Source organism: Alligator sinensis, unplaced genomic scaffold, assembly GCF_000455745.1.
Source record: "Alligator sinensis unplaced genomic scaffold, ASM45574v1 scaffold907_1, whole genome shotgun sequence".
Lineage (NCBI taxonomy): Eukaryota > Metazoa > Chordata > Crocodylia > Alligatoridae > Alligator > Alligator sinensis.
In genome coordinates, this window is record NW_005841925.1 from 2,727,334 (window position 1) to 2,749,090 (window position 21,757).

The 21,757-nt window shown below is 45.8% G+C and overlaps 1 protein-coding gene across 1 annotated transcript in view; it reads left to right on the forward strand.

Moving 5' to 3' along the window:
- Positions 1-21,757, forward strand: part of LRRC56 (leucine rich repeat containing 56) — a 130,260-nt gene that overhangs the window by 16,397 nt on the left and 92,106 nt on the right. The window contains exon 4 of the mRNA XM_025198538.1: positions 2,907-3,073. Within this exon, the coding sequence (XP_025054323.1) occupies positions 2,907-3,073 (167 nt within the window). The remainder of the gene's footprint in view (positions 1-2,906; positions 3,074-21,757) is intronic.

Here is a 21,757-nt window from a genome sequence, read left to right on the forward strand (position 1 = left end):
TTTGAAAAGTTGGAAGGGTACCCAAGAAGATTTGTGTTCTGTACTGACAATAACTCAGTCTTAACCAATACAATCTACACTGAAAATATAATTCTCCTCTCTAATCCAAGGTTACAATAATCACAAATTGCAGATCAATAACAGGAAGTATAAAATTGGGAATGTTACTTCAGATATTAAAACACAAATTGATCTGCTTGTCAAATCTTAAGTAAGTGCTGCATCAACATACGTTTCAAAGATTAAAGGACATTTTGAAATGCAATAGCAGTGGACCAAAGGGATAAGATAAATCATTTATTTTATGTAAGTTGGTTAACTCTTGAGAGCTGTTGTCTGGGTGCTTTAGCCATTATCACATTTGTGTTTGGCATTGATGCATCACATTAATAATTCCTGACTCTCAACCCACCTGGGTCCAAAAAAAAGCAAATAGAGTGAATACAATAGGCAGGTCTCTCTCCTGATAGTGATTTCCTTGCTTGAATTAAAAGGAACCATAAGCCTTTTAACTTTATAAATAATCTAACAAAGCAGTCCTACTTATTCATCTGTCATACAAGTGTTCCAGCATTAATAGAACAGATACTGTAATCCTAGTCAGGTATCGGATAGTCATTTGTCCAAATGAAAGTAGGTTTCCTTTGTTATTTTTATCTTTCAGTTGTTCTCTGGTAAGGGTAAATGAGATTTGGATACATAGGTGATGAGAATGGTACAGAGTTTAATCCCTTTCTTCATAAATCTAGAAAATCCTGAGTGGAGAGATTTGGTCAACAAAGAATTTTTTATATGGCTGTTTTTTTAGCCATATTTTTTTAACTGACAGTTCAGACTTTGTCTCTCTTAATCTGTGCTGGGCGTATGTGAAGTTCAGAAATAATCAGTGGCTTGGTATTGTTAATAGACAAATTAATTTCTTCACACTGTTTGGAGAAATGGGGACATTTTAAGTGTCTTAATTCGTTTATGTGCTTGGGGAAAATCATGAAATTTATTTTCCATTTAGGACTCAGTGTTTCTGATCTCCCTTCTAGCAATGAGGGTAAAGACTATATGGTGGTCAGGGAGGTTCTCAACTGGGGTTTACAGCACTGTGAGGTACCATGAGATCCTTTTAAGGGTGCCACAGGGTGCTGCACAATGTTAGCACTGCTGGGTGTGTAAACTACTGGGTATGATTCACAAGATAAACCCAGAGATTTCAAATAGAAATCAAAAGTGTCAAAAATATTCTGACCTGTTTAAAATGTGTTTCCAGTCATAAATTAGGTTTTTTTAAGATGCTAAATTCAGAAAAGTCTATAAAGGTTGAGAACCACTGGGTTAAACCTTAGTCTTAATGTCACTTTCTCTCTTTAAACATTACTTATTAGCTGAGAATTAACTATTTTCCTTATCAGAAGGTACTCCTGATTCAGTCTATTTACTAATGTGGGAATATAGCTATACCCACATCTCCGCCAATAAACAAAGGTGTGTCAGGTAGTTATGAGCATCCTGATGATTTCATTACTTTTCAAGTGCTAACAATAGGCATTCCCTCACAATAGGAAAACATGAACAATTGCAGGTGTTCCTTCACTGAGTAAGATTTGTTTTTTTTCTGTAGCCTTCTGTTAATTTCTTTGTGCGGTAGTATTTCCAGCTGTGATATTTATCTGCTGCCAAATATTAGTAATAGCTGAAAAAGTCAGTGTAAAGCCAGAAAGCCCCACACTGTTTCAGGTAAAACCTGTTGCTCTTAATCCTTTCCAGCAAACTGGAATTCAGGGGACTCGAATTTTCACATCACTTGCTATAAGCTGTCAAAGAAAAGAAATGGGCTGATTGATTTTGATTCAGTTTCGATAACTACTAACAGTTTAGATAACACCTTAAAGTGCAATATCTCATTCTTCCCTTGAAACATAATTTGTTGTTACATATACACATACGCATCATTATTGATGTGTGTGTGGGTAGATATGTTCACACACACGTGTAAAGTTTCCAGCTGTAGGAGTTGGTAGCCACGTTCTGGCTGACCTATGTGGTAGACATTAACATTTCACATTTATTTTGCATAGTACAGGTAATATTCTATAGCAATAGTTATCTACCTTTCTGGATTTGAAGCACCCCTCCATAACTTGTATGAATTGAATAGCACTCAATTTCAAAAACTAATTTATTTCCTTGCAGAGAGCCCTGGGGGGAAGAGGGAAACTGTTTAGGCAGCAACTCTAAACCTTTACTTATCCGCTTAATTTCTCTGCTTATCTCCTCACACCACCCTTTAGAAGATCTGGCAACACCTTGGTTGAGAATCATTGTTCTTGCCTGTAGTCTGGCAGCATGAGCTGCATCAGAGCCATTCTGCATGCTACTTATAATCTTCAGAAGGACTGGGTAGGGTAAAGGTGTAGGCAAAAAGCTGCCTTGGCACTGAAGAACGGAGACAAGTATAGTGTGGGGAGAGATGATCTTCTACAATTTTTATTGTGTATTTATTTTTTTGTTTTTATAGGTCCATAGGTATGCATAGCATTTTATATAGACTGTAGAAGACAAAGGTTCCAATCCAGTTTGGTTTCAGATGTGCTGAAGTGAAAGTGAGGGGAAAATGTAGGCTCCTAGAGTGATCAAGTTGGTTCTGCTCCATGAGCCACAAAACTATCTTTTCCCCAAAACAGTTACAGTTTAAATTTAACCCGAATGAAACAAAACAGCAGAGAAATGAAGAATATATAAAGTAAGGTTATGATTAGGGTGTTACTCTATCATCCCCTTAGTTTGTATGTTTAATCATTTGTACTGCCTGGTGGCACTCCTGCTAACTCCGAGGGCAAGTCAAAGTAACCTTTGCTAAGAGTACATAATGAATATGAAAAGAAGAAAACTAATTCTTGTTCTTTAATGTTTAGGCGATGCCAAGATGGAACTGAATTGGAACACTGGCAGAATCCCTCGTCCAGGTTCAGCCACAATTCGAGTGACTGATATGGGCTGGCAAGGTCTTCTGAATCCCTGTCCATTGATTAAAGATGATGAAGAGCTATTTATGGATGAATACCTTTCCCGCAGTACATTGGTGAGTGGATTCCAATTGTTTTAAAGCAGCTGAAGGAGTAAACCGGCATATAAATGGTCACAATTTCCTTCCTTGATAGTCATTCTCATCAAGAAGGCACACAATGACATAATTGACAACTAGAATTACATGTAGAGTGACTTCTGTTTTAAGAAAACAGCTGCTTTAACAACTACCTCTTACCCAGTTTCATAGACAGCTCTGACAAGATGTATCTGTTTATTACCAGCCTCGCAAGTTCCATATAAAGTAAATGCATATAACAATGCCAAACTAACAAACAAGATCTAATTAAGCCTTTCTAAAGTGTACTGATTTCTAGCATGCTCTAAAAATTAAAAATATACCTCAAAAATGCCAATCTTACTCCTGACTATAGTGAAATCTTGCCACTCCACTCTCTTGTCTGTATGCTAATGGGCAGAGCCAATTATAAAGTCCTGCAAGTATTTTAAATACTTTCTATATTTGTCAAAGTGTCTAAAGTTTCAAAGCCTATTTGAAAGTCATTCTGCTTTTTGACTATGGAGAATGATCTTGGTGCAGCCCTGTCCCAGGGGGACAAAAAGAGAGGGGTGGAAATCCCTCTCCCGTGCTTTGGGCCATGGCAGGGATAGCCCACTGCAACCCCAGAAAAAAGCCCCGCAAGCAGAGCAAACTTATACCTTTTTCAGAAGTGACAATCCAGGGCAAGCAGGCGGGGAACAAACTGCCTGCGCAGTTCATCAGCCGCTTTTCAATACGGCTGGAATGGGCATGGGAGGATGATGTCATTAGGAGACGCCGCCCGGCTCTGTTAAAAGCCGGTGGTGGGGAAAAGGCTGGAGGAATGCAGCAGAGAGGAGGCTACGAGCCCCCTTCTTGGGCTGGTCAGGAACCCTCCTGATCCCAAGGGGAGAGCCTGGGAGAGGATCCAGCAGGTGATCCATTCCCTATCAGAGGAGTACCCAGCATTGGGCCCAGGGAGTGAACTGGGACCTGGGATTGCGCTGAGGGACGATCAGCGCCTTTCGTCGCAGGACGTGTGAGTAGGGAGCAGGCCCCAGCCCCTTCCTGAAGTTTAAGTTGTTCACCATTCTTTTTGTTCTTTTTGAGGCCCTGTAGGCTGGGGAAAAGGCCAGAGGATTAACGTTGGGGGCTGAGTACCCCGTGGTCCCTCAGGGACTCCCGACGTCACAAGGTTGACACTGTATGCAAGAGGGTATTGAACTGATGCCAGGTTCATGGCAGATGAGTCGTGGACCAGGGCCAATAGTAAAGAAGCGGCCGACCAAGTCATCACGGCGCTGGACCTCTAATCTCTTGAGTGTGAGATCAGGGACACCAGGGAAAGGGTCAGACTGACCAACGTTCGCCTCTCCCAACAGGTTGATGCATGGCGGGGGTGTAGGGGAGGTGGAGGCCCTGGAGCAACTGACGGTGACATTTTAAATACTTTCTATATTTGTCAAAGTGTCTAAAGTTTCAAAGCCTATTTGAAAGTCATTCTGCTTTTTGACTATGGAGAATGTACCCCGTGGTCCCTCAGTCATTCTGCTTTTTGACTATGGAGAATGATCTTGGTGCAGCCCTGTCCCAGGGGGACAAAAAGAGAGGGGTGGAAATCCCTCTCCCGTGCTTTGGGCCATGGCAGGGATAGCCCACTGCAACCCCAGAAAAAAGCCCCGCAAGCAGAGCAAACTTATACCTTTTTCAGAAGTGACAATCCAGGGCAAGCAGGCGGGGAACAAACTGCCTGCGCAGTTCATCAGCCGCTTTTCAATACGGCTGGAATGGGCATGGGAGGATGATGTCATTAGGAGACGCCGCCCGGCTCTGTTAAAAGCCGGTGGTGGGGAAAAGGCTGGAGGAATGCAGCAGAGAGGAGGCTACGAGCCCCCTTCTTGGGCTGGTCAGGAACCCTCCTGATCCCAAGGGGAGAGCCTGGGAGAGGATCCAGCAGGTGATCCATTCCCTATCAGAGGAGTACCCAGCATTGGGCCCAGGGAGTGAACTGGGACCTGGGATTGCGCTGAGGGACGATCAGCGCCTTTCGTCGCAGGACGTGTGAGTAGGGAGCAGGCCCCAGCCCCTTCCTGAAGTTTAAGTTGTTCACCATTCTTTTTGTTCTTTTTGAGGCCCTGTAGGCTGGGGAAAAGGCCAGAGGATTAACGTTGGGGGCTGAGTACCCCGTGGTCCCTCAGGGACTCCCGACGTCACAAGGTTGACACTGTATGCAAGAGGGTATTGAACTGATGCCAGGTTCATGGCAGATGAGTCGTGGACCAGGGCCAATAGTAAAGAAGCGGCCGACCAAGTCATCACGGCGCTGGACCTCTAATCTCTTGAGTGTGAGATCAGGGACACCAGGGAAAGGGTCAGACTGACCAACGTTCGACTCTCCCAACAGGTTGATGCATGGCGGGGGTGTAGGGGAGGTGGAGACCCTGGAGCATCTGCCGGTGACACCTCCTAGCATGTCCTTCCTTCACCACTACTAAACTCAACATGAAAGGCATGGCAAGAGAGTGTTGGAGTGTTCCCTGGGGAGGAGACAAGAAAACACCCAGACAGCTGGAGCAGACTCAGCGGCAGGCTAAGTACACCCACTTGAGGGTCGCCCAGGAGAGACTCCACAAAGCCCAGTGGGTGCAAGCCCCTTGTAAATGAAGGATACGTTAAAATCCTTTGTGAAGAAACCACTAATTTCATTGCACAGGATTTACCCAGTGCTTATTAAATGCAGACTCTTTTGGGATGCTGATGAAGGCCCAAAGTGCATTGCAAGTGTCTTATTTCTTCTGGGTTAATACCCAAACTACTGGTATCGACTGCAACCAAGGAATAAGCCTGGTGGCTACAACACAGACTGAACCCACTCTAAGTCCAAACATCAACAGTAGCTTACTGCCAGCGCAGTGAGGCTTCCCCGTAACCTGGGTTGTATCTCTCTTTAAGTCACCAGTGTCCTTCTGGCAGTCATTAGAGCAGCTCAGAAGTCAGCTAGGCATCCTCCTGTAGTCTTAATGACCAGGAGCTCCTCTTCTTATGGCTTGCAGGGTCAGAGTGCCTTTCTGGCTCAGACTCTGGGTTTATATCCTTCCCAAGCCCTGCAGCTTCTGGTCAGGTAGTGCCTCGGTCACCTGCAGGTATTTTTCTTCAGGGCCGGAGGGCTGGTTTCCATGTCAGCTTATGACTGCTGCTCTAACTGCAGCCCAGCTGCTCCAATTCAGCTTGGCCCTACTGACCTATTGCCTAGAAGTGAGAAATAAATAATCATGGCCTCTCATCCCATGATCCCAGTTCCCTTGCAGCCAACTCACCCTAGGCAGCGTTCTCCTGACCAGGATGCTGTGTGCCCATTCACTCTAATGGGCAGCTCCTGGTTTAAGCAGCAGTGTTTCTTTGCTACCTTCCCTCTTGTAGCTGCCCTGTATTCAGCTATCTGGACTCTATCGGCTGTAGTTACTCTCTGTAAAGTAACAGGAGCCCCAGGCTCCCTGTTACAGGAGGGTAATTGGAAAAAGCAGCAATGATGACTGGCAGAGCAGTAACAACAGAGGATCTGGTAGTGGTAATATTGGAAGCAAAAGGTTGTTATGTTCAGGGCATGTTTTTAAGGAGCTACTCAAACTCAGCTGAAAAGAAAAGAAAGGTCAAACATTTATCTTTTTCTTTTATACACTGAAGAATATATCATGTACAAGACATTAGATGCAGAAAAATATACCACTCCCTGGGTGTGTCTACACATGCAAATGCTCTGGGGTAAGTTTACTGTAGAGTAATTTACTCTAGAGTAAATGCACCCCGGGCAGGCATCTACACGTGCAGGGACACAGGACCACATTTGCTGTTCATGGCAGCAGTCTGCTCTTGCCCCTGCTGGTCCTGCACCAGCCCCCTGCAGCAGCCAGGGGGAGTTCTAGGTTCCCCCTGGGTGTTAGCCCAGGGGATGGCAGGGAGCGTGGGGCAAGGAAACAGCTGTGTTGTGGTGGGGGCTGGGACATTGCTCCCTGCCCCCAGGAGCTGCCTGCTGCTGGGGCAGGCTTCACCACTGGAACTTGGGCAGGGACAATGTCCCCCTACCCTGGCAGCACGGAGCCCCCAGCCCCCGCTCCATGATCACAATTGTGGGGCCTGGGCTAGGAGATTCTTATCTCCCACCCCTGCTCCCTGTTTCCCCTGGCTCACCTGCACTGCTGTTGCCATCTCTGGGCCTCTGATGCTGTCCAGGCTGAGTCTAGCCCAAGGAAGTGGCAGTGGTCTTAGTCGGATTCTCCTTCTCTGTTTATTCTTCTGGGACAGTGGCAGGAGCTGCAAGTGACCTGAGGGTTGCTGGGGGTGGTGGTGGTGGTGAGCAGGGATCTCGGGTGTGGTGGGCTGCGGGACAGACCTGATTCAGACCAGCAGGAGCAGAGTTGGACAGTGCCCCCCACTCCCAGATTGGGCCCACCACACTGCCTGTCCTGCCCACCAGCTCAGATAGGGTCTGCTGGGTCTCCTGCACCCTGCCCCTCGCCCCAGATCCCTGCTCACTACTTTCCCCCCACACCCCCCAGAAGCTCCTGGCTCACCTGCAGCTTTTGACACTGTCTAGCCAGGGCAAGCAGGGAAGAGGAACCCATCTGCTACCATCACCGCCACTTTTTGGGCTGAACCTGAAGAGCAGAAGCAGTGCAGTGGTGGAGGCTAAGCAGGTGGGTTCCCCTTCCCCGTCTGCTACCCTAGGATAGCACTGGCAGCTACAGCTGTACTGGGAGACATGGGGGGTGGGGGTGAGCTGTGAGGGCTTGGGGGTGCCCAAGGGGCAGAGGGAATCTTGGTGGCATGGTGGGAGGGAGACAGAGGGAGTCCCAGGGGCCAGTAAGAGCCCAGAATGGGGGAGATTCATACCTTTATATGCTGTCACTTTGGGGGAAGATAGAGCAGCTGGGAGCAGTGCCTCTTGGGATGTTGGAGGACTGCTCTCAACTGGTTTTTGGCCTGTGTGGCAGTCCCACATGACCGCTACACAAGCTGCCCCAAAATAATTAGAGATAATTCTTGATGGAAGAGGATGATCTCTGAGCTGCTCTGAGGGCTCTTAGCATTTTTCCTGCCATAATGTGTGGATACTCCTGGTTTAAGGGCCCTTAACACATATTTAAGTGAACGTGTAACAACAACTTTAGGTTCTGAGCTAAAAGCAATTGCAGGAAGTGAAGCAATTACCATTAACTTCAGAAAGCATTGGGCAGAGCCCTTAGATATTACTTTAGCCTTCATAAAACCCTTCTCTTTCCAAAGATAGTTGCTATCTAGTCAGTAATACTTTACCTTCAAAGCACATGTAGAGAAGACAAAAGGGAAAGTCAGTGCTTGCAACAACATACTTTAAAAGTTGGTTACCTCAAAGTGGGGAGTGAAACCAGCTACATTACAAACCACTGCTATTGTCTTGTGTTACCCCACTGAAAAATATACATGTCCAGTATGGGAACAATCAGTTCATGAAATAACAGGATGTCTAAAGCCAACACCAAAGGATAGCCTGTACTTACTGGCCAGCATTGTTGCAACACCTGATATCAGAAGAAAGGTAGTGAGTAAAAAAAAAAAGATCATGACAGATGAAAGACCGCAGGCATCGACTCTTTGGTTACACAGAAGTACCTAAACGGCTTAAAACACGAAAGAGTTTTGCAACCAGTGTTGCAGTGTCAGACACAACGACTGACAGGGCATGACTGAGGTTATGGAAGGAAAGATTATGTGCAATCAGGTGCTCTGAAATGGACCTGGAACCCAGAAGGACCTTCCAAGTGGGGCAGATCTAGATTGGCCAACACAGCGATGTCTGATTCGCCTCTGCACATAAACTGGAAGGTCAAAAACAAACATGATCAAATGGGTCTACACTAATGATATGAATATATGCAAGTGTGACGAAGTGCAGACTATGGAGCACATGCTCTTTGTCAACTCCTTGGTGAGACCTGTATAAAGAAAGGCCTTGCTACAGCAATTGAAAGAGCCATCACTTGTGCACAATTCTGGAAAAACATTGAGTTTATGACAAGGACGTGAGAAGAAGTAGTAATAAATTATGATGTGAAAACCTTTGATAAGGCAGCACTGTTATCATCATCTCCACCAGTTGAAAATTCCTTGTACATTTCTTTGTTGTACTGACAGCTGTGTAAATCTTCCACCAAGCCAAAATGCCTGTCTTTTAATGAAGAAAAAGCAATTTACTTTGTGTCTATGCCCTAAATGATTTGATCACATATCAGCACTTCAAAACTGCATGTGTTCAATTTGATAGTTAGGCTCACTTAAAAGAATAGTAATAAATGCATTTTGTCTAACTAATTTCTACTGCATGTGGTTATTTATTTGCCCTGGAAGCTGACTTTTGTGTTGGCATTGTTGGAATACACTTCCTGTTCAAAGGAAAAATGATATGACATTGTCAAGGAAACATTAACAATGTTTACAACTTGTTTTAATAACACATCTAATTTATCTATTCTTTGACCTTTACCTTGATCAAGTTGAAACAGCTGCTTCCATAAAGTTACTTCCTCTGCTTTTTCAAATGTAAAAATAGAGCAACTGCTCAAACACAATCTGAAACATACCTTAATATAGGGATTTTAAAAAAACCCAAGTTTATGTCATTAATTATCACGTGGTTTTGTATGTTTCCTTTTCTTTTCTTTTTAATTCAAACAGTTACAGCATCTTCCTTACTTTATCTCTTCTTATGAACACTTTAGGTGTTATCCCTTTCAAAAAGGAAATTGAATAACCAAGTGAAACATTCACAAGAAAATACATTCACATCCCTGCAAATTCTGTGTGACGGCAATTTTTTGTACCTTTATGGTATTCCATTGAGCTCTAGCCATGACTGAGTTTCTGTGTAGATACTACAAGGTGCAAAATCAGGAGTCTTAGTTCCTGATCATGAAACAAATGTACTTGCATGAGTTCTCACTCAGGTCAGTGAGAATGTGTGTGCAGGGATAGTTAGCTGTACAGGAAATACAGATCAACCTCATTATGCTGAACCTCATGGGATTGGGAGAAAAGTTTATTAAAAGAGGGTGTGTTAGGGTTTGTCAATTTGCTGCATCATAACTGTGAAAACACTGGCTCTTGCTATTGGGATTGTTAAAACCAGGGAGTTGTTATAAACAGGGGTTGTTATAATGAGATTGTATGATATTTCAGGATCAGGGCCTTAATTTTTGGTTGACAACTTTGCAGGGTGTTCCAGATTTGCATCTGATTTTTGGTATGTGTATGTACTGCTGCATTAAGAATATTGGTGTAATCTTCCTGGTCTAATCATGGACTCAGAAAATTAGGGGTGGAAGGGGTTGTCTACTCTAACCCCCTGCTCAAAGCAGGACCATCCCTAACTAGATCATCCCAGCCAAAGCTTTGTCTAGATGGGTATTGAAAACCTCCAATGATGGAGATTTCACCACCTCTCTGGGTAATCTGTTCCAGTGCCTGGCTACCCTCCTAGTGAGAAAATTCTTCTTAATATCTAAGGGTTCACCGATAAAGATTTTTTGACTGATTATTAGCAAGGCCAATGTCACCTACCTGGATTTTAAAAAGGCCTTCGACACAGTTTCACACCCTAATCTCATAGGGAAGCTAATGGGCTGTGGAATGGATGCCTACACAGTCAGGTGGGTGGCTAACTGGCTTAGGGACCGCACCCAGAGAGTGGTGGGTGATGGGTCATTCTCGGCCTGGAAGGAGATGGGCAGTGGGGTCCCACAGGGTTTGGTCCTTGGGCCGGTGTTATTTAATATCTTCATCAGTGATTTGGACGAGGGTGTGGTGAGCACCCTCTCCAAGTTTGCGGATGATACCAAATTATGGGGCAAAGTTAATACACCAGAGGGCAGGGAGCAGATACAGGCTGACCTGGACAGCTTAGATCAATGGGCAGAACGTTATAGGACGCAATTCAACAAAGATAAATGTAAGGTACTCCACCTAAGAAGGAGGAATCCCCAGGACACCTACAGGTTGGGGGATGTCCTCCTCAGCAGTTCAGAGGCTGAGAGAGATCTTGGAGTAGTTGTTGACTCCAAAATAACAAAGCCAATTGCACCTTGTTGTGTATTAGCAGATGCATGGCCAACAGCTCGAGGGAGGTGATGCTCCCTCTCTATGCGGCATTAGTCAGGCCACAGGTGGAGTACTGTGTCCAGTTTTGGGCGCCGCACTTCAAGAGGGAGAGGGAGGATCTGGAGAGGGTTCAGAGGAGGGCCACTCACATGGTTAGTGGTCTCCATGAAAGACCCTACAAGGAGAGGTTGAGAGATCTGGATCTCTTCACCCTAAACAAAAGACGGCTGAGGGGTGACCTTGTAGCCCTAAAATTATCAGGGGACAGCAGGGAATTGGGGATGCTCTGTTTATCAGAGCGCCCCAGGCAGTAACTAGGAATAATGGGTGCAAACTAGTGGAGAGTAGATTTAGGTTAGATATTAGGAGGAAATTTTTTACAATAAGGGTGGCCAGAGTCTGGAATGGGCTTCCAAGAGAGGTGGTGCTATTGCCTAACTTGGAGGTCTTCAAGAGGAGGCTTAACAATCACCTGGCTGGGGTCGTCTGACTTCGGTTCTCTTTTCTGCCAGGGGAAGGGGGTCAGACACGATGATCCATTGGGTCCCTTCCGACTCTACAATCTATGAAATCTATGAAAGCCATATCAGCCAATACTGGTCCAATTGATGATATGCAGCCCGGCAGCTTGTAGATCAGCATCGGGCTGGTAAGTCTGTGGGGGAAAAGGGGCAGGGGGAGGGAAGGGGATGGGGGAGAGCAGATCGAGGTCCCCATGGTGAGGGAGGGAGTGGGACTGGGGCAGGGGCAGAAGTAGCAGCTGGGGTGGGGTGGGGTGTAGGACAGAGCCGCAAGCAGCTCATCCAGGAACACAGTGGGGGGGCAGAGGGGCTCCTGCTGCTGCAGGTGCTCCTGCACCCTGGAGGAGGCATGGAGGGGCAAGTGTCCCCTGGATCTTTGCGTAGGGCGAGGGTGGGCTGCCACTGTGGGCTGGGGTTGGGAGTGGCACTGGGCTCTTCTCAGCAGGGGCTGGGCTGGAGCTGCACGCAGGGTGGGCGGAGGTGGTGCTGTGAGGGAGTGGTCGGGGGGGCTATGAGGAATCTTGAGGTGGCTGTAGCCTAGCCCTCCTATAGCTCCCCCTCCCATCACCACCACTACTGCCCACCATGCAGCCCTGGCCCAACCCCTCCCACCAAGCAGAGCCTGGTGCTGCCCCCAACCCCAGCCCGCAGTAGCAGCCCGCCCTTGCCCCGCACACAGATCTGGGGGTCACATTCCCCTCTGTGCCTTCCCCAGGGTGCGCTAGCAGCAGGAGCCACCTCTCCTGTGGCTGTGTCCTGCACCCCACCCAGCCCCAGCTAGATAGTACCTGCCCCTGCCCCAATCCCACTCTCTCCCTCACTGCAGGGGCCTCTATTTGCCCCACTCTGTCCCTTCCCACCTTCCTCCCCTTTTCCCCCCCACAGACTTACCAGCCAGATGTTGCTCTCCAAGCTGTGAGCTGCGCACGTGCATGTAGCATTTATAGGCAAAATTATCAGCCACATCAGCCAAAAAAAGCCAATTGCCGATAACATCACTTTTGCTTTTATTGTTGGTGATACAGTATGAACTGATGTATCAGTGCACCTCTATTAATATCTAACCTAAACTTCCCTTGCTGCAATTTGAGACAATTGCTCCCTGTTCTGTCATCTGCCACCACTGAGAACCGTCTAGCTCCATCCTCTTTTGAACCCCCTTTCAGGTAGTTGAAGGCTGCTATTAAATCCCCCCTCAGTCTTCTCTTCTCTAGACTAAATAAACCCAGTTCCCTCAGCCTGTCCTCTTAAGTCATGTATAAATCATAATTTTGATACTCTTATTAGTTTTAGCTTGAATTGTGTGAAATCCTTCATGGAAAATTTGTTTCAGATAAAGGATTTCAGCAGAAGTTCTGTTACTAAAGATTCTCAAGTATGTATCATATTTTTATTGCTTTGTCCCTTTGAAAGATTTTGTTGCCCACAAAGAGGGGTGAATTTTGCCCAAATTGATTATTTTCTTATTCTGTCCTATTTCCCCTTAAGTCCTGTGGTGGTAAAACAGACAGACAACTTTTCCAAAATTGCAGTCCTTTGCCCCTTCTTTTCTGTCCTTGAAGCTGATCCCCAGCTCACTTTTTATCTTTGTTAGTGGTTTGGCTCCACAAAGTTTATAGTCTTCCACAGCATCTTTTCCCCTTCAACTTCCAGTCTAATGCCTGCTTTGTCATTTTGCATACCTCCGTTCTTGCTACACACATTAACCGCTTGTTCTATAGGAATTTATTTACTGGTGTCTTTCTTGTTTCTTTCCAATTTTCATATCTGCAACCTTTGCCATTCACTTCAATCTTCCTGCTCTTCATGGGCACAGAGAGTCAAACGTGTACAGTTTTGCCAAAGCGGTAATTATCAAGTCTCTGCTCCATATATTAGCAGCAATAGTATTCTGTTGTTGTATAGCTTTATCTTCATATGTATTGACAGGCTTTTGTTTGGTTACTCCTTTTTTTCTCAACCTGTTCATATGTCCCACCACTTTCCCTATTACTTTTATTTCTGCTTTTGTGTTGTTATCTGTTGTTACTAAAGTAACGAAATCCCTAGGTATTCTCTGTTTGTTCCGCATCCCTAGGTATTCTCTGTTTGTTCCGCAAGCAGGCTATCTGTGGGAAATATATTGAAATAAAGGGTCACACGTTGTTTTGTTAGGGCAATGTTGTAGATGTCCTACTAAGTATGATTGTATTGAAAGTAACATTGCATCTGGTGTGAGTCACTGATTTGATTTACAGTTTTCACAGGTACTGTGTTCTTCTTGACGTCCACATAAGGCCTCCTTCTTTGCAGAGTAAGCCCCTTTCACAAGGTCAAATGATCTTCCATGTATTTCATGTCATCCAAAATAATAATGTCCTCTGAACTTCTGACATGATCAGGGTGTGCGCGTGTGATCTTTGGAGCAGAAATGAAGCATTCTTCATGGCTAGATAGTTATGGGTCTTGTTCTGCTACCTTGCTTGAGAAATTGCAGCAGCACTTTACTCTGTATGATGGCAAACACATGTTCAGAAGTGGTGTTCAGTTATGTTGCTGTGGAGTTCAGGGTGTATTTCAAGTGGTATGTGCTTGTCATCAGGGGGAAGGGAAAACACTGAAGGGTCCTGGAATTACAGATTGGATTCTTACTGAACTGACTAACCCATTTCCTTTTTTCCTTGGCGGAGAGTTTGCCTCTGCATTTTAAACTAAACAAATTTGACAGGAAGCCACAGAAGGAGCAAACAAGTGCAAAATCATACAAAACTATTACCAGTGCCTTGAAGGTTTAGAAAATGGAGGGAATTCACTCTTCTTTTCTGTTGCTTACTATAGATGTAGAAGCTTGTATAACTAACACTCTGGGGAGACAACCCCTCCGTCAGGACCTATTTGGTTTCCAGACTTTTCCTTTGATGTGTTTTACCCTTATTTTTAATGCTGTTAAATAGTCATATTAGGGTGATTATCACAATGGTTCCAACAACTTGTTGGGTTAAAATATCCAGACAAAAATCTTGCTTTTTTCCATACATCAGATTTTTATTTTTATACATTCCTGTCAGCTTAGGCTATATAAAATTTTAAAAATTGTTATGAGGTTTCAAATTTGTCATCTCAGTGTGATGCCATTGCCACCTCAAGCTCTTGGTAGATACACAAGTTAAAAAAGTACGACACAGAAGTAAGAAGAAATTTCCTTTTGGTATCCCAGCCTATAGGAAGGGAAATCCTTAAAACAAATAAAAATAAAAAAATGTGATAAAATGTGCATCTGTTTCTCACCCCGTCTGGCAAAACAGTTAGACAGTTGAAACTGAGAAATGACTTCCTCCTATAGAAAAGGTAGGACCTGACTTTGGATGCTGTGTAGCACCTCTTAGTAGATCCTAAGTTTTCTAAATTCCCTTTTAAGTCAGAGGCATCAGGATCCATTGTAAGGATTTTTTTCAGGATCAGGCCTTTAATATATATATAAAAAACACTAGGCTGCTATTAAGTATTTAGGCCCCAAGCCTGCAAACTAATTTGCCGGGTGAAGAGGAAGGGTATGGTACAGGCCTGTGATTGTCAAGCAGTTTGCATGACTCATGTCTTAAATGATGAGAGGAAAGAAGCTTTCATGTAAGATTCCATTACCATCCTAGAATCTGCCACCAGTACCTGTACCTAACTTCCACGTAAGTCCAGGAAAATGCCTTTTCATCATGGGCAAGAGACCTGGCTAACCTTTTTTAAAGAGCAGTTTTAGGGTGACACTGGGCTTGGATGATTTAGACAGGGATGGTTTTGTCTTGAGCAGAGGGCTGAACTAGATGACCTCGTGAGGTCCCTTCCAGCCTCACTTTCCTATTATTCTATGAACCTCTAACCATGAACTGGAGGGAAGAATGGGAGATGGCTGCGTATGTTGCTCTCCACAGGTGAAATATGGGAAAATTAAGGTTAAGACTATAATAGTAGGTATCACCATGCTGTGGGTACATTAAAGATGTACTATTTATGGAGAAGAGAGGAAATTTGGTGTTGGCACCTTACCTGAGAATTTCCTGACTTGGAATTTTTTTAAATTCTCAGTTATAATGTTCTAATAAATTCAGTTTTGGGAAGCAATCAATTATCAGCTGTAGAGTAAGATTAAGTGAATCCCTGCCCCTCCGGGGGCTCACTGCTAGCTGCCCCACCAGTAGATCGGGGCAGGGGGCTAGGACTTGTCCCTCCCCTGCAGATCTTTCCAAGTCCCCTGCCTGGTCAGGGAGCCAGGGCTGGGAGCTCCCTGCTATCAGAGTAGGGGGACATTGTCCCCGCCCCAGCAGTTTGCAGTGTCCCAGGAGCAAGGGCAATGTCCCAGCCCTGACCAATAGACAGCTGTCTCCTGCCCCAGTGCTCCCTGCCAGCACTTAGGCTAGCAAAGGGAAGGGGTGTGGGTGCTAGAGCTCCCCCCGGTGGCAGCAGAGGCCCATTGCAGGTCCCAAGGAAGTGAGGGCGGTTTACTGTCATTAGCAGCAAATCTGCTCCTGCTTCCCTATTATACATGTAGACTCCTGCCTAGGATCATTTACTCAAGAGTAGTTTACTCATGAGTAAAGTGCTCCCGGATCTAATGCACATGTAGACACACCCAGTGTTTAGAACAGCCTTGAGGCTGTCTCAAGAAAGCCAAAAGCCGTCCCAGGCCCTGACTGGCCCTTTGAATGAAGAGCTGCCAAAGTGGCTGTGTACCACTTTTATACACACTTCGTATCTCCAGCTGTATCAAATACATCCCTGATTTAGCTTAAGATCATTCCCAGAGTCCTGGACCTTTACTTTTGTTAATAATGCCTGTAACAGGGAATTCTTACCCTGTTACAAGGAAATGGAAGGGGCCCTTTAAGGGAAGAACTTTTGTGAAACAAAGGTAGTCAGCAAGGCAGGGGTTAATAAGTAGCCCTGTGGTCAGGCCAGCTAATAGGACTCCTGCCTGGAAGGAGACAGGGCTCGGGAGACACATAAGTCCAGAGCCTAAGCCAAGAGGGCATTTGGCTCTGGGAGGCGGAAGGGTGAAGAGTTCTGTAACCAGAGGGCCATGACAGCCCCAAGATCAGGGAGATTGCTGCTATTGGGAACTACAGGCAAGGAGGAGAAGGCTTGCAGGGAATCAGGATGCAGGATAAAGAGAGTTCAGTATAGCCAATGAGCGTAAAGTTTTGTTACAGCCAGAAGGCTTATATTTCAGTTCATGGTGGACCCATCAAGACTGGATGTGATTAAAAAGGGGAGATGTGGAGGTCCTATTGGTGCCCAAGGGGTGCTTAGTTGATCTGAGTCCTGCCATGGATTGCCCTCGAGGTGCTAACAGGACCAGAGGTCCTGGCGTGCCAGGAAGGCATGAGGCTTGGGGCCTGCCATGTCAGGGCATGAGCTATACCATCCCAAGAGGGGCAGAGACAAGGGTCAGGGACCCAATGTCCAAGGGGTAAGATTGGGTCTGGGGCACAGAAGCCAGGGTCAACATAGTGGACCTAAGCTGGAAGCTACCCAGATAGATAAGAGGGGTTGAAGTTGAAAAGTGGACACCTCAACAAGGACATGTTGGCCATGAAGTGGCCTAATGAAGTGATGATGAGTAACATCAGTCTGGATGGGCCTGGAATGCTCACTTAGCTCTCAACTGCAGGGTCCAGGAGTGGTGAAAAGGAGGTCAAAAAGAAGGGCAAGGGAACACCCTGGGGCTTGGGGGCAGTCTCCTTTTCTATACATTAGTTGATGGCTTCAAGGTGGGGCAGCTGGGAGAAAAGAAAGAGTATCTAGGGAGTCTGAGTAGGAAGTGCTTGGCCACCAGGGGGTGACATGGCCATCTCAGGGGTGCAATCCTATTGCACTTCTCACTTGGGGGGTTTTAAGTAGGTTGGCTGTGTACTGTGCAAAGATGGATTTATTAAATTTTCTCTTTTAATTTGTTGAATGGCCCAAAGTTCTTATGTTATGCAACAATATTCAGAGGAAAGAGACTGATAAGTGGTCAGTATAATTTTAATTTTTTTAACATAGTCATCAAGTACCTCCCTCATCTCTTCTCTTTTTCTGACTACGCAGTTCTTGCTGTGACATGCGAGACCCTTTTGACTCTGGTGTTTCAGGAAGAATGAGTGTGTAATAGGAATTTCCCCTACAGCAAGGCTGTCCAACTGGGGGCCCACAGGTTGCATGTGGCCCCTAAATGGTTAACATGCAGCCTAGAGGTTCCTGCCTGAACACCATTGCCTTTTCTCCGCTAGCCCATTGTTGCCCCTGTCATGGCAGCTGGGTTCTTTGGGCTCCATACTCCAGCTTCTACTTCTTCTGTACTCCAGCTTCACTCCTGGGGCAAGACAGCATAGCAAGATGGGACTGAGTGCTTGTGCTACATGTGCAGCCAGTGAACCAGAGTGCCTGTGCCATACATGTAGGGAAGAGATTGAACTGCTTGTGCTGTCCATGACAAAGGCAAGAGCTGGCTTGCCCATACTGCAGGTAGGCAGTGCACGTGGCTGGGAGAGGAGCCTTTCCCGTTACAAAAGCTGCACCCATGTACCCGCGCACCCGTACAAAGGCCCGCTGGCCACCCGAAACCGTTACAATATCCGCAACACGCGCAACACACACCGAACAACGAACCACGGTGCACCCATGATCTACGGTCTATGGTTAGTCGGGGTGAATACCCCCCAGTGTCTTAGGATGTGCCCTGCAAAGTACCTCACGAGAAAGGCAAGCGGTTTTGGCTTCTGCATCCTTCGCCATCTTGCAGATCATGCTTGCATACTTGGCCTACAGGAACAGGAAGATGTCTGGCATGGGAATGCCCCTGCCCCCGGCGCTTTTGTCCTTGTACAGGGTCTTCCGGGCAACCTTTTCCCATCTTGGCCTCTGTCTTCTCCCATGCTGTCCTGCCGCTCAGCTATGGGTCGAAGTCTGTCCCCAGGATCCTGACCCCCTCGCGGGGAACAGAGACCCCCAGAGACTCCAAGTCCCTGACTTCGCCCACGGACAGGCAGGTACTCTTGCTCACGTTGAGCTTGGCTCCCGCCGCTGCCTCGTACACATGCATGTGTGCCAGGGCTGTCTTGACCATCTCCCTGTTCCAGCACAGGATGTTCAAATCGTTCACGTAGGCCAGGACCTTGGCCTCTCAGTTGCCGCTTCCTGGGATGTGGACTCTGTGGATCCCTGGGTCCTGCCTCAGGCGCTGGGCCAGGGGCTCAATGGCGCAGATGAACAGGACCGGGGAGAGTGGGCAGTCCTGCTGGACCCCCAGCTCCACCGCAGTCTGGGTGCTCCGGAAGCCATTGATCTGCACTTCGCTGCTCACTTCCGTTTAGAGGGTCCTGATCCCTCGGACAAAGGTCAAGGGGAATCCCATCTGCTCCAGCGTCTGGAACAGTAACTGATGGGACACTCTATCGTAGGCCTTCTCCAGGTCCAGGTTTAAGACAGCGATGCTCTGCTTTCTCTCCCTCTCTAGCTAGAGCACATCTCTCAGAGATATCTGCAGGAATCATGTTGATTAATGAGCCATTGAGTCAACTGAATCCCTAAGTGAGTCCCTCCAAGCAGTTAGTTTTAAAGTCTGGGTAGAGCAGGATTCAAAGGGGGTGCAACTGAACCCCTGCACTCCCCCTGGACACACACGCAATTTGAACAACCAGCGAGTGCTTTACTCAGCAGTGGCAGAACCGGGGGAAACTGGACTCTTGACCAGCACCAGGCATTCTGGGATGTGTGTGCTTTCTTTGGCAGCCTGCTGGCAGACGAGTGGTGTTGGTGCATTCAACCATTCTTAAACTCACTTTGAAGGATGATGTGTGGACAGGCCAATCCTGTGACTTCTCCATTGCAGAACAAGTTGGGGCACCAGTCCTGCAACAAATGTGACATCTGTTTATAACCTTAGTGAAACATTGCCAGACAGAAGAAGCTTGGCAGCTGGAGGGAAGGACTGGGAGCCAAACAGTTAAAGTGTTTTGAAGAGTCTCATAAAAAAAACTAGAACTCATGAGTGCACATTAAATAAGACAGACAGGGATACTCACAGAAGCCCGGTATGTTCCCTTTATCCCACCTTCAGTCCTGTAGCATGCTTTGTGCTTCCTCTGCATGGTTTTACACACTTGGCTTAGTAGCATGAGCTAATGATGTTCTTTGTGTAAACTTCCCTCAGGATGCTGCCAAGAGTGGAAATCTGAATGGGCTTTCTGATCTGAAATCTGAGCAGGCACTAATGATGCTAACTGTATCAACTCTGACATTAAATGGATACTGGGCAGAAGGGAGGGGAGCAGTAACAGCACCTAAGAGGGCCATGCTGGTGCACTGGGGACAGAGGTTGGGGCAGCTGTGCAGAGGGGAGGCAAGACACCCCTGAAAGGAGTTTAACCTTTTTTTTTTTTTTTTTGCAGATCTTTGTAATCTGGTGAGTTTGTAGGGCCCCTTTCTTCTTTGATTTGCTACAGTCTTTTCTCATTAAAGGTTTGGACACAGCACATTTACATCAGTTCAATCAGACTTTACATCAATGTAGACAAATAACAGACATGTGATATGGAATTGCCCTGGTAAAAAACAGAGGTAAAACTATTCTGGCATTATATCCCCAGATCTATCCCAGCACTGTAAGTAAAATGGCTATTAATTTTTTCTCTGCTACTTTTGGAAAGGCTCTTTTAGAACACCAACTGCAAGCAGCTATGCTGAAGTAGCAGGTCCTCTGTCCACTATAATTCCTGGTTTAATTTATACTGATGAACAAAAGTGATATAAATTACACCAGTGTAAAGGTGTTGTGTGTCCAAACCTTGACAGTAGTACCAGAAGGGCTAAAGGAGTTGAGTTTTCTAAGCTAATTGAGCTAATCTTACTCTCTAGCCCTGGACTAGCATGCCATACAACAGTGTCATCTGTTGGGTTGGCTCTGTTGGTGCAACACAGCTAAATGTATCTTACTGTGAGGAATTTTTGGAGATAAAATAATTTGTAATTGGAGCAAATGATCTTCCTGTGGGAGTTGAACCATTTCTGTGTGAGACAAGTGTCAGGGTTCCCACCTGGGTGTTGAGGTTCTGAGTACATGTGATGTGTTTCAGGCTGCCACCTCACATCTTCATCTCCCGTGTCTAATAAAATCTAGGGAGGAGCACAGCAAAGCCTACAAATGTGATTAGATACAACGCTCTTAAATCTACTGTTTAAAAATTCAGTTTATTTAACACTTGGTAAGACCTTACATCTTAGCAAGGAGCAGCGATTAGATACACTCTGGCTGAATTTCCACCCTGGCCTATATATATATAGTCACAAACCCATTAAAGATGATGGAGTCACACCCATTTACACTACATTTGAACTTTACCTGAGGAATGGGAATACAATAATTGCCACACCCCTGTGCCAAATATATGCTATGTGCTTGTGGTTTTTTCCCAAAACACATAAACAGGGATGGCCTCACACACATTCCCATCCAGTGAATCATTTCTACTAAAGCTGGTCTCCAGATAAAAAAAGAAAATAAACAAAGCATGATGTAACTTTATAATTTTAAAAATTATCCTATATGTGGGGACCATTTATAGGCTTTCCACTTCCATATCCTTTTCTCAAATGCAGTGCAAAGGGAACACGCCTGATGTTATTACCTCTGTGGACTCAGCCTGTTCTGGGTGATGTAGATTATTTCAGCTAGAAGAAGAAAGTGGAGATGTAGTAAGGTATTTGTGTAATGCAGCCTTGCTTATTTACAAAGAAAATTCTAAATCATTTCCTTGAGCACAGGCAGGAGAAAACAACAGAATTTCTTGGCTTCAGTCACCTGTAACTCACTCTGTGCTTTTGCTTGCTTCTCTTTTGGCCATACATCCTCTAGCATGTAGTCCAAATTCCTGATCAGATTCTGAGGTGTTTTTGTTTCAGGCAGTGAAATGTACCTGTATTTTGATTCAGAGCACCCTCTTTTTCCTTACGATTCATAGATTCATAGATTCATAGATGTTAGGGTCGGAAGGGACCTCAATAGATCATCAAGTCCAACCCCCTGCATAGGCAGGAA